Source organism: Apodemus sylvaticus, chromosome 4 (genome assembly GCF_947179515.1).
Source record: "Apodemus sylvaticus chromosome 4, mApoSyl1.1, whole genome shotgun sequence".
Classification (NCBI taxonomy): Eukaryota; Metazoa; Chordata; class Mammalia; order Rodentia; family Muridae; genus Apodemus; species Apodemus sylvaticus.
Window position 1 is genome coordinate 55,856,806 of NC_067475.1, and position 13,036 is coordinate 55,869,841.

Sequence of the window (13,036 nt, forward strand, 5' to 3'; positions counted from 1 at the left end):
TACTCCCTTGGCCGGGTCAGGGAGATGTCTACTCAAGTCCTGCCTCCTCTGGGCTCTGCTCCTGCCTGGGGCTGCAGAGAGGCTGTGAGTTGCAGAGAGGCTGTGAGTTGCGTTGTAATTCAGGTTGATGTGTTGCTGGCTGAGCAAAGTGGGGAAGAAGAACTAGATGTCTCTGATGGGAAATAATCTCTACCACTGACTGAGGCAGAAGCCTAGACTAATGGGTCACCCTGGCCAGGCAGGGCCTTGCAATTCTTCTGTGGAATCAATGTGCATGCCACAATGGAGATTTAAATATAATTGAGATTTAAATATAAGACCTTCCTACCTCTGTCTCTTCCACATGCCCTGCTGGCATGCATCACCACAGCCGGCATAAGGCTTGATTCTTTGTCTGACTCTCATGGGACCTAGAAGGGCCTCAGCAGAGACATACTGTGTGCAACTCTCCTGAAGTTGGGATTCCAGGTGAATCCACTTCTGTTTGCCTGTCCAGGAGTAGGCAGAACCCCACCCTGACCTTGGTAAACTACAGGATCTAGCAGGGGGTAGGGGGTGGGGGGTGGTCCAGGATAACCCCTAGAGTGAACTTGGAGGCAGGGTATCAGGAGACTGTGTCTTAAAGGCATGGAGGAGGGGAACATGGCTAATGGGAAGCAGGTGAGGGGCTGTCTGCACCCCAGCCGGGGGACAGGCTGGCTGGCCGACCCAGGCAGCAGGAGGATCTGTCAGCTCACAGATAATCCCCTGAGACGGGCTCCGGGGTGCCCATTCGTATTCATTATGTGTGAAGTGGGCGGTTGTAAAGTTAGCTTTCTCTTCATTTAGTTGTCACTGGACAGAAAAATATGAGCTGTGGGCAGACGCACCTGGATGGGAGCCAATAGCCAGCGTCCGGCGTCCTTGTGCCCGCGCCACCGTCCCTTTTTGGCTGATGCCCACGACCTTTGTGGAATCTACCTCTCTTGCTGACTTCATCTTGGACTCAATGTTATTTTCTTCTGTCTGGCCCCGTTCTTATTTCAGACCCCTTTGCTTGGGCTTCACAGAGTCTCTCCTTCCATCTTTCTGTCTTTCTAAACTAAGGGATAAGAACTTGTGTGCTCCTTGACCATTGCTGTCTCTGCTGTGGTACCACGCCCACCCAGCTCAGAGGAAGACTCTCACACGTTTCTATTGTAAGTCAACCTCTTTCTGCATCTGTGGCCAGTACCATCCCACAGGCTGGTGTCCCCGGCTGAAAATAAGGGAAGCGAGCTGGGAAACAGAATGTGTCTGTGCTTCCTGACTGTAAACCCAGTGTGACCAGTGGCCAGGACGTGTCCTGGCCGCCATGTTTCCTCCAGCATGGTGAACTGTGTCTTTAACAATTATACCACGAGCCAGAATGCAGTCTTCCTTCCTTACACTGCTTCTGTTGTGCATTCTGTCGCAGCAAGAGACCCCACTAACTAACACAAGTAGTGCTCTGGCTTTTGCAGGACCTAAGGGCTAAAGTTTCACTGCCCGTTTCGTGGCGAAGACATTTCTAATGATCTGACGTACACCCTGGAATTAGAGATAGGGACTTGAGCTCTGATCCCCTTACAGACCAGTGGGTGAATGTCTAGGTGGCTTGCCAGTGGTAGTTCTAGATGGACTCTCTTTCTACCAGTGCCAGGATAGAGAAGGCATAAGTTGCCAGTGGCTTTCTCTTCATCAATTTGTGGAAAGAAGAAAGAAGGAAGATATTAGCTTCTATGGAGACGCATGGCCAACTGCCTCACGGTAGCTGTCTTGGCTAGGAGATCTGATGGGGACCTTGTCCCTGCTTGGTAACTTTGTGTCTTTGCGTGCTTAGGTTTCTCTGTGTCTGAAAGATGAGGCATGGGGTGGGGGTGGGGGGTGGCTGGGCTGAGCTGAGTGGAATTCTTCTGAGCAATGTGGTTGTGTTTACTGGGAGGGTGGGAGGGCCAGGCCTGCTTTTTTCCTGCCTTCCCGGCTCCAGAGATAAGGCAGAAAGTGGGGATGAGGGAGAGAATGGGTAATACTCTAAAACCACAAGAAAGACTTCTGGCTTTCGTCTCTGCCCCACAGCTCAGACATGCTCTCTGGGGCATCTGGGAGAAGACAGCTGCCCCACCCCCAGCACTTGGGGTCCCAGCCCACAGGCACTCAAAGCCTCCATCCGATCCCTGTCCCTCCATTCTCCCCGTGGTCAGCTCAACCGCAAGCTTACTCTCATTCCCACCCCCAAAATTTCCCTGCCAAATAAGCCCCACACTAGAGGCTCTGAGGGTCGGCTAAAACCAAGGAGCGTATGCAGGTGACAGAGCCAGGCACGCATACTTTGATCTTGAGGGTTCTGTGCTGACTCTACACCTTTTATTATAGCCTCCTGGATTCTTGCTGCCCCGACAGGAGAGCTTAGCACAACCTAGATCCTACATACAACTCAGCCCTAAAGCAAAACACCACTGTGTTTATTACTACGCTGGACAGCACACTACAACCAAACAAAAGTATTTTTACAAAAATTGGGGTCTGGACCTCAGGGACTCAGAGGCTGGAAAATAGTTTTTTTTATTTTGCTTTACATCCAATATGGTTTCATGACATATCCCTGATCTCATGAAAGCAAATCCAAATATTTAATGTTTAGTGGAATTTCTTCTCCCTACTTGGAGAAAATGACATTGTAGTATCTTGGTAGACTGGCACGGGGCAGAAGTGAGGGATGCTTAGAACAGAGGAGACCTCCCCACCTATTACTGAGCTGACCTTCATCTTCTGGGCTCCTGTCACTCCCAGGAGCTGAGCATTCCGCCCCCTGGTGGTAAGAAGGCAAAAGTGACGCCAGCCCTAAGAACCACAGAGCGCTCCCCCCTGTTCAGTCTTCACCCCCTCCCATCTTTCTGGGCTCTCTGGACTTAGAGACAGTCGTTGGAAAACAGGGAGCATTTGTCACCTTTTCTCCAGACCAATTTAAATGAAGAGAACCCATTTTATAAGGAAGAGCCCTGCCTGCTTTCAAGTCCCTTTCTCCCAGGCAGCCCTACCTATGCTAAGAGATAAGACCCTGTAGCTTGTTCCCTGCAGGAGGCTGAGGGTCCCAGCTCCTCTCCCAAGCTCCTGGAACCATGCAGGCTACGGAGGTAAAAGGGTTTGCTGTTTGGTGTCCAGGTAGAGATGGGCCAGGAGCAGACCAGAGAAGGAAGCGAAGTGGACAGCTCAGTCTGTATCCATGTGCCCATCACGTGGTCCAGTTCAGCAGGCCAGGGGGCTCTTTGGGCTTCATCCTGAGCGAGACGAGGCTTGGGGACTTGTAGTCGCCATCTGGAGAAGGCTCAAAGCTGTGCCCTCCCAGGGCAGGAGGAAATCCGTGGATGGAATAGATGCCAGGGTGGGCTGCAGGGGAGGCTGGCACTCCCATGAAGCCCGCCACATTTCCATGAGAGTGGGAATATGGGGACATGCATGGAGAGGGGATGCCCTCTGGAGACATGAGGCAGGGTCCCCCTGGGCTCCCAGATCCTGAACTGGGCCACAGGGAGTTCTGCAGCTGAAAAGGAAGGGGAAGGAAGGGCTGTGAGCTACTTGACCAGAAGCTGTTTGCCTTACTCTGGTGGCTTCCTTGTTCTTGAAGCCTCAAAAGCTTTCTAGAAATCTCTACTTGGTCCAGACCCATCCCCTCTACCACCCACTCTGGCATCCAGGGTGTCCCCTCCCACCATGGCTTCTCAGAACTATACTTTCTTCTTTGATTTTTCTATGCTGTGTATGTAGTAGAGTGGGCCAGAGCCATGTTCTATGGAAGAAGAAGAGTGATTTGCTCACGTAACACAGGACCCAGACTCTGCAGCCTCTCCTCCTCCTCCACAGTGCATGTTCTCACTGGCAACTCAGGAGCAGGCCTTGATGGAGGGTAGGACTAAAGGTCTCACCTGAGGGTGGCTATCAGTTCTGGGCAGCACAGAGATGTCATAGGCAGTAGTGAAGGGGTTCCGCCCTTCCTGCATCTTCCCATAACGCTCACGCTTCCGCCACTTGGCTCTTCGGTTCTGGAACCAGACCTGGGGAACATTAGAAAGGGTTAAGGGGTGCAGGAGCAGCTCAGTAATCACTGAGCCCTTTCCGGCGGCGATCTAGAGCCAAGCTGCAGAATCCCAAGTGGCAGGAGCTTAGAAATCCACAGTTCCCAGGACCAAGGGAGCCTGGGAGAGGCCCAATCCCAGAGCAGTATTACTGGTCCCAAGAGCCCCTAGCAACCATTCCCTAGGCTGAGTCACTTTCTTCAACTCCAGTCTTGCTAGATCTTTTTACAGTGTTGTAGGGGAAGGGGGGTTGTGGGCCTCGGGGGCCCAGGACACCTCTTAGGTGTGCCAGCGTGTGGGTGAGTCTTGTCCTCTTGGCTTCTCTGGTTGATCTGCCTTGTAGCATGCTATTCAGGCTGAGCTCCTGTTTAATCCCTCAGTGCTCCCTGGAACACCCGGCCTAGAGCCCAGTTCCTAGCAAGGCTGCTTGGGTCTGGCCTCACCCTCATTTCAGTCTCGTGACCAGTTAGGCAACAACACTTGGTTCTTCATAGGTGACTTCCAAACTCCCACCATGCGTCTTTTAAGATCCCTGCTGTGTTGCCTGTGAGTAAGCCTCCACTTCCTGGACTCCCCATCTCCTCAGCATCCCGGCTGGATGCTTCCATTGGACCCCCATAATGCCCATTTCTCAGTGCACTCCTTTCTCTGCACATGATCTCTTGAGAGCCTACTTCTCAACCGTTTATGAGTTCTTGGCAGGTGTGTGTGTGTGTGTGTGTGTGTGTGTGTGTGTGTGATGTATTTTATACACATCTGAGGGTATATGTGATGAATTCTGCATATTCCTGATCCAATTTCATTTATTTGTATTGTCATATTTAGTTTTATTTCTTTCATTAAAAAAAAAAAGACTGTGTCAGATGTTGGGAATATCAAAACCAAGCCAAAGTGAGCGTAATGATGCATGTTTGTAATCCCAGAACTTGGCAAGTAGAGGCTAGAGGATTAGGTGTTCAAGGCCAGCTTCAGCCACATATTGAGTTTGAAGCCAGCCTAAGATTCATGAAACCCTGCCAATCCCAAACCAAAGCCCAAACCAACCACACCAATCACACACAAACCAACTGATGTTTTCTAGGGATCCAACTAGAAATAAAAATAAAAAAACAAAACAAAACTGTGCCTGTGTTTGTGCGTGTGTAAGGCCCTCCAACCCTGACTGGGATGCGAACACCTCAGCCCTATCTACCCCTTGCTCTGTGGTCACCTCCGCTCACCTAGGTCAGCAACTTGAGAGCTAAGAAGAGCCTGGGCATCCTCCTCCCTCCCAGCTTCCAAGTTGTGATACCAGGGCGTGCCCGGCCAAGGTCAAGAATTGCCTTCCCGCTCCTCCGCGCTCCTCAGGCAGACAGGCCTTTATTGGGAGTTACTTTCCTGTCACCACCCATCCCCCTGGAGCCTCTCCACTATGGCTCTCTTTCTGGGCTTGGGACTTGCCCTCTCCATTGTCCCATGTGTGGTCTTAATTAGTCCTCTTCGTGGGGCGGAGTTTATGGTGAACGCCATGCTACTGTCAAAGAAAGGCCTCCCTACTCTCTAGGGCCTTGGTGGTTGGGGAGGCTCTGGACTGGGTTTGGGAGTCTCATGACTACTCTTGCATTCTTCCAGAGTCGAAAAGGCCTCAGAGCTGGGCCTGGTGGCTCATGCCTATAACGTGTTCATGCAGCCTTCAGGCGGCTGAGGTAGGAGGATCTTTAGTTTGAGTTCAGCCTGGGTGTCAAATGAATCCTGGAACAGCGTAGGTTCTAGACAGAATGAGACCCCATTTCCAAATATCCTCCAAATTAAAATAAAAAGAAAAGGGAAAAGATGGGGAGGAACTAGGAGAGGATGAGGAGGGCCTGGGAAAGGAGAAGAGGGCCTAGGGGCCTAGGAGAAGAGGGGGGACCTAGGAGAGGAGTGAGAGATGTGTGCACCCCCCAAACACACACTCATCTTTTCCACGGGGAGGAGGAATTCAGATGCCACCCCAACAAAACATCCCTGAGACTCCCTGCTCTGAACTCCCTTGGCTTATAAAATCTGGGGTTGTTCCCATGGCTCGGAGAACCATGATGGAAGTCACAGAGGACAATTTTAGCTGCCACCTAGATGAACAGGAAAGCGGGAGGACACTGCAGAGGAGAGGAGACAGCCAAAGCTCCTCTGGTTCTATTTTGGATCTGGCTGTCGGGCCTGCTTTGATCGGTGGTTCTGGCTTCTGCAGAGTGGTCTGTGGGGCCCCATAGATCTGACTGCCACCCTAGCATCTTCTCTTGAGTCTGGGGAAGGAGCTCATCGGGGAGCGGTTAACAGGAGCTTCGTCCTCCTCTTCCCTCAGAGGAGGAGCAGTAGGTCCCGCTGTTAAGGCTTTTCTCTAGAATCCCAAACACCCCTCTTCTGAGTCTCCTATTCTGCCACTGGGGAGCCTGTTCTCACTAAACCACCATCAAAGCAAGGCCACAGATGTTCAGTCTTTCTCTTGCCTCTCCTTCGCAGTCTCGCTTGCCACCTTCATCTCTTTCTCACCGCCGCCATGGTTGGCCGTGACTTTCCGTCTCTCTTTCTGAGCATCCGACCACCCCTCTCTCCCTTCCTGACTGGCCGGGTTCCCCACCACATGAAATGAAGTCGTGACCTTAGGCAGAGAAGAGCTTGTTGACGTAGGGAAGGGTTCCTGGTCAAGTTCTCCTACCTAGGAGTTACCTGTATGCCCTTCGGTGACCCTCCTGTCCTGGCCAGCCACCTTAGAAGTAGCACGTTAAGCACCCCGTTCTTCCAGATGCTGCTCAACTGCTGGCCCTCAGAGATTCTCTGACTTGCTACTGGCACCCCTTTTCCAAATGTAGGCAACAGAACTCGGTAAGTGACATGTACCAAATCCCCTGGCTAGCTAGTACATAGTAAAGGGCTCCTATACAGATATTTGGACTCCAAGAGGCTTTTACCAGCAAACCTGTGCCTAAGCCTTGACTCAATGACATATGTTGTTAGGAATGCAGAAAGGTCTGTGGCCACAGCAGAGCTGCGCCTGATGGCTGAGTTCCACAAGGAGGGCCCGGGCAAGGCAGCTTTGTGGGACACTGGTGCCCACCCCGCCTAGCTCGTCCGTGATCTGGTGCACGGTCTGAGTGTCTGTGGCAGCCAGAGCGTCTGGTGCCCACCATGCCCTCACCTGTACCCTGGCCTCAGTCAGGTCCGTTCGTAAAGCCAGCTGTTCTCGAGCGTACACATCGGGGTAGTGGGTTTTCTGGAAGACCTTCTCCAGTTCTTCCAGCTGGAACGTGCTGAAGGTTGTGCGGTTCCGGCGCTTCTTGCTCTTGCTCTTGGCCAACTCCATGGAGTCAGGGAGTCCCGGGGAAAGAGGGACGCTCAGGTTGGCCAGGCAGGGGCCCGGGGAACCTTGCACATTAGAGGGTCCGTCTCTAGGACCCCCTCGGTGGTCCACTGGCAGTTGGGGGAAGCTGACAGCTTTGGAGGCCTTCTCCTCAGCTGCAATGGAAACAGAAAGGAGGATGGAAACCTAACAGAGGGTTTTGTGGGTGGGATAGAGGGAGGGAAAGAGCATTGAAGCTTCAGTCTCCGCCTCCTCCCCGTCCCCCTCCCCTTCCTCCTGGCAGCCACCCTCCCTTGGAGCCTGGCATTCAGAGGCCTGACTGCTGAGCCTCCAGCTGGGGAGGGGACCCCAGGGAACCCTGTGCTCTGTGGTCTGGGAAGATGTGATGGGGCCAGAGGGGAGGTTCATTTCGGGGAAGTGCTCTGTGGTGGTGTGTCCCACAGGGTATGGAGGTGCCAGGATTGGCGCCACAGCAGGGACTGCCACCCGGGGAAGGGCCAGGAGTGGGGGCAGGGGTTAAGGATGTCGCAGTTGACATCTCCCGCCCCTTCTAGAGTGCTCTCTTGTTCTGGCTGTGCTAGACTTGGTTCCCAAGCCCTCAGGCCCATGCCTCTGCTACCAGATCCAGGCAGGGATGGACAGAGATGCACACACCACCTCTGGCTGCTTTCCCTGTGCCTCATTCTTTGAAGCCCAAGTCTCACATCAATGTTAATTTTCCCAACTCTGATGTAGAAGAGCAAGCCAGGAGGACATCGATGATTCCATAAGGAAATTACCTGTCCTCATTCATCCTAAAGTTGTGACCTCTGGGCGAGAACTCAAGCTCCAGCTTAAACCATGGAAGCAGGATAGGCTGGGCTTTGGAGGTGTTAATGAGGAACCAGTACAACTCCCTTTCCTTCCCCACTGTCCTCAGCATTGTCCGCCCCTCCCACCTCAGTAGCTCCTGCTTCCTCCTCATCACCTCCATTAGCAGTCAGGGAGGGTCCCAGAGCAGGCTGGGAACAGTCCCCAGTCACCTCACTCTGACATGCTGTCACTTAGGAACCCCATATGACTGACCTGGCATGGTGAAAACTAGGTCACCATGATCATCCCCCACCTTTCCCCTCTGGAAAGGACCCCCAGCAATGTCCCCATAAAGTTCCTCCTTAACAGTCCTTAACAGGGATGGAAGCCATTAAGTCACAAAGGCGCCCTGCTGACTCAGAGGGCCCCTTCTTTGGACCCAGAGCCATTGCCAATGGGAGCCTGGCCCCCAGGAGGTCTAACTATCAGGCACCATAGAAGTAATTTCCTCCTGGGGACTTAATGTCAAGATCACAGCTCTGTGTGTGTGTGTGTGTAGGGGTACACAGAATCAGACAAGTCCCTGTCTGGAGGGCAGGTTGATAGTCTTTTTCAACTGGAAAGCGGTCATTGCCCTCTCTGGACCACCCAAACTGTGAAATAATTTTCCCACGCGTGTCCTCAAGACTTGGGAGAGTCTGGCCTGGCCTCTGGCTACCTGTAGCAACAATCTCCTTCATGACCCACAGGCCATGCAGGGAGGAATCTCACTGCATCCCTTACAGTCTGTTCTCTAACATCACGGTTTGGTCGGAGAGGCAGTCCTGCTTGCTAGGACAGAGAGATGGACAATGTCAAACAAACAAGAGAAAATTGTCAGACAGAGCAGAGAGCCGTAGAGATATCAGGTCCTCAGAGTGGCCTGGCAGGGACGTGCCTTGGTGCCCTGGACTCTCAGGGAGATGAAGATGGACCCAGGCAGAAATGGGTGAGAGGAACTCAGGGCAGGGGCTTAAGGGTACCAACCCCACTACCCAGAGCTCCCCATTGTTTTCTGCTTCCTTACCCTTAATGACTGTTCCCTTAAGATCCAGTTCAGAAGGGATACTCAGTTCTAGGTCCGAGGCTCTTGTTTTTCCTAACCGTGAGCCCATAAACTGATAACGTCAAGAGATCAAAACATAATACAGCAACATCCCCCGCCAAAAGCGGCTAAGCCTGCTGGCCTCAGTTCCTCTCTCTCTCATGTCTGTCTGCCCCCTCTACAGCCCTCTCCAAAGGACAGACAACTGCTTTCCTCTTTGTTAGTTTCCCTAAAGCCTCCCTGGTCTAACTGGAGGACTCCTAGGACAGGGCCACTTTTCAGAGGCTTCCAAGCAGCCTCCTGAGTGGTACAGACCTGGGAGAGCAGAGACAAACGGAGGAATAAGGCCAGCGGGCTAAGTTTAAGCTTCCCAGGGAAGGTTGTTCTGTTAAGGAGGGCCCGTTTGAGGTTTGAACTATTGTCTTTACTACACCACTCCAGGGGTGGTCCAGAGAGAAGTTGGTTGTTGGTCACCAGGAGCCTTTACAACCACAGGAACGCAACAGCGCAACAGCGCTCTGTAAGAGTGAAATCCAGTGCTCGGACCGGGACCTCTACCGTGCTAACCGGGGGCAGATTCTTTATCTCCGACCTTTCCTTCAAAGCCGGGCAGACTCTCACCACTGCCCTATCGCAGGCGGTCTCAAAGCCACTGTAAACTTGGTCAGTGAGCAGTTCCGCTCCTGGCTGCTTCAAAGTTCAGATCCCTGGCATCCACTGTTGTCGCAGAATCAGCTATCTGGCTTTCAGCTTTCACGGCAGCCTTGCTCTAAGGTGTGCGGTTTCTGTCGCCCGTGGTGGGGTCGCTTATGAGTCGTAGTAGTCTTTGAAGCCCCGGCTTCCTGAGCTCTGGCCACGGCTTTAGTGGAAGACCTTCGGTCCTTATTATGCACCGAGCGCAGGGACGCCAGCGAGGCGGTGGCGTTCTCTTTAGAGGTTCTTAGCTAAGGACTTAAATCCTCCTCCGGGCTCGGCCGGGTCTTAGAGCTATGGGTCTCCACTGGGCAGGTGGGCAGAACTCCAGTCTTTAGTTTCCACGTCAGCCAGCGCGTAGAGACAAAACTGGTAGCCCTGGAGGAGCCAGGAGGAACTATCCCCTCACACACATCTACTGCGGAGGGCGCATAGGTGACAGGAAAGCACGAAACAAGGCCCTTTTAAGGAGAAGGGCAGGGCGCAAAGTGTGGCCAGAGGCGGCCGGATGTGGACGCCGCGGGACGAGAGAGAAGCGATTTGCGATGTGCGCAAAAAAAACCGGGTCTCAGAACAGACCAGCTGGCGTTCACGTTCGGAGACCGGTGTTTTAAAGGCAAGGGCATCGGGACGTGGGTGTGTGTATGAGGGTTACCTTTACTAAGAATCCCTCATGCAATCAGTGCTAGGATAGAGAGGCTCCAGCCGATGCGTCTGCGTCGAGAGGGAGCATCGGCCAGGATTCCAGCTCAGGCTCCAGCTCGTCCGGCCGCGCCTTCTTTGCGTTTGGCCTGTTCCTACACCGCCTGAATCGATAATTTCCGTATACTTGTTCATATTTTGGTGTGCTCTATCCTTTTAGGAAATGCCCCCTTTCGCTCTCTCTCTCTCTCTCTCTCTCTCTCTCTCTCTCTCTCTCTCTCTCTCTCTCTCTCTCTCTCTCTCTCGTCTTTTTCGTCCTCGGTTACCCGCTTCGTTCGATTGCTGTTCGCTCTTTTCGTTCGTCCATTTACTCCCTTTCGTTCCTCTCCCCATCCCACCGACGGACTTCGAACCATTGTTCTTTAGACTGTAATCCGTTATTTTGTTCAATTTCCCACTTTCCCTTTGGACTGATAGCATCATTTGACTTTCTTTCGCCTCGTTTCGTTGCGACAACAGATTCACTGCACGCCCATTCAATCCCACTGCTTTTCGTAGCGCGACCAGGCCCACGGCTGTCCAAGAACCCGAACAGTAGTGCAAGAGGCTGTGCAGCGGCGAGGACACTGAAATGTGGTGGGGTGCTGCGGGGTGCGATACCGACCCAGACGGGTACCTGTCCCTGGCGGTGCTCTGGGCGCTGCGCGGCTGCCGCCGTCTGGCAGGGATCAGAGGAGCCAGGCCAACTGCTTCTCATTAAGTCCCAACTGTGGTTTTTATCAGGAGAGCCATTTTCAAACGGCATTAGACGCGAAGCTCCGCGGACTTGCTCATTTCCTCCGATGACCCCAACACACTTCCCGGGCCTCCCCTGCACACACCCACCACCCGCACCGGACGAAGCCGGGAGCTGCTCGCTGCCGGCCTCTCTGAGGAGGCCCGCGAGGAGCAGGCGATTGCCTCATTGGCGGATCTCCCGGGATCTAGTTTTGGGTCTAGGCTACGAAATGTAGTAGCATGCAAGGGGTGGGCGTGGGTGCTGAGCCACTCGTGGGTCAGCGACTACAGTGGGCGGCAAACCAGTCTTGGCAGGCCCTGACATTCAGCCGCATTTTCAGATAATGGTACGGTCTGACCCGTCTTAGCACACAAGGCACCGTCCCCGGAACGACATGCGCCCTGGAATTTAGGATTGTTCAGGGCCGCTTCCGACGGCTCAGCGGTGATGATTCGGTGTCGAGATGCCAACTGCAAGAAGGGCAGCCATCCCGGTGGCGACGGGGAGGCCAAGTTAATCTGAGAAACAAGAACATAATTATTTGATCTTGAAGACAGTCCAAGTACTGAAGGGGAGCAGCCACCGCCACTCAGCGGAGCGTCTAACGGCACCAGAAATCTTTTCCTGCAGAGGCTGGGCCGAAGGAGGAGAGCTGGTAAGTCCAGGTCGCAGCCTTTCCTTCGCTGAGTCCAGCTTGGCCACTAAGTCGAGGCCCAGCCTCTACGCCCTCAGCGGGCGCCATGCACAATAGCTGAGCTCTTTTCTCCCAGCTTTGGGGCCCAGTTAGGCTCCTAGGCCCTCTCCCCAGTCCCCTCTTCTGGGTCGGTGGCAGCAGAGGCTCGGCTCCGGATGAGCATGATCTCTCCTCCCAGGTTCAATCGCCTTGGGGGCCGGAATGGGCCCAAGATCGTCGCTACTCCACCCTCCTTTGACCTCCCGCCTCCCATTGCCTCTGCCGGCCGGGGACACCAGCGTTTCTGCCGTCCCCAAAGCCCTGGCCTTGCCTGCCCAGGCCAGCAGCGATCTAGCGAGGGAATCGTGGGAAATGAGAGACGTACCCCAAGGCTGAGAAGCAGGAAAGCGGGAAAGAAAGTCGGGGAGACCAGGAAGGGTCGGGGGAGGGAACGACTTGGGGTTCCCCCGGCGCGTTACCTTCCGCGGAGCCCTCGTAGAAGTGGCCGCCGTTGAGCACCGGGCCGGGCCCGAGGTCCTGCAGGTACTTGGCGGGCGGCTTGGCGGGCTCTGGGAGGTAGGGTTCCAGGGGCCCGCAGGCCGGGAAGCGGCTCAGGCGCGGACCGCGGGGTGGCGCGGGGTGCAGGTGAGGCGCAGCATCCGGAGTCCCCTGGGCACCCGGAGCCTCGTCCCCCGGGGCCGCATAAGGACCCGCTGCTGGCCCCACGGCGAAAGGCGCGCAGCGCTCGGGGTCCATGCCGGCTCCGGCTCACAGGCCGCCGGAGCTCCGGGGCTCCCGCTAACCCGCGCGGCCTGTGAGCGCCTGCCAAGGGGGAGGGACCTGGGCTCGGGGGCGCGGAGCCCCCGGGAGCGGCGCGCGCCGCGGGGGGTGGGGGGCAGGAGAAGGGGCCGCGCCTCTGACTTAATGCTGGAACCATCCACGTCACGTGCGGCCCCGTGCGGGTTAACCCCTCGGAGCCCAG

General features: G+C 54.5%; 1 protein-coding gene across 1 annotated transcript; it reads right to left on the reverse strand.

Moving 5' to 3' along the window:
* Positions 1-3,232: 3,232 nt before the first annotated feature.
* On the reverse strand, positions 3,233-12,810 carry Alx3 (ALX homeobox 3). Its single transcript, XM_052178530.1, has 4 exons — positions 12,534-12,810; positions 7,231-7,547; positions 3,924-4,052; positions 3,233-3,541 (listed from the first exon to the last, which is right to left on the reverse strand). Exons 1-4 carry the CDS (start codon positions 12,808-12,810, stop codon positions 3,233-3,235), a joined length of 1,032 nt encoding a protein of 343 aa, XP_052034490.1.
* Between the last annotated feature and the right edge of the window lie 226 nt (positions 12,811-13,036).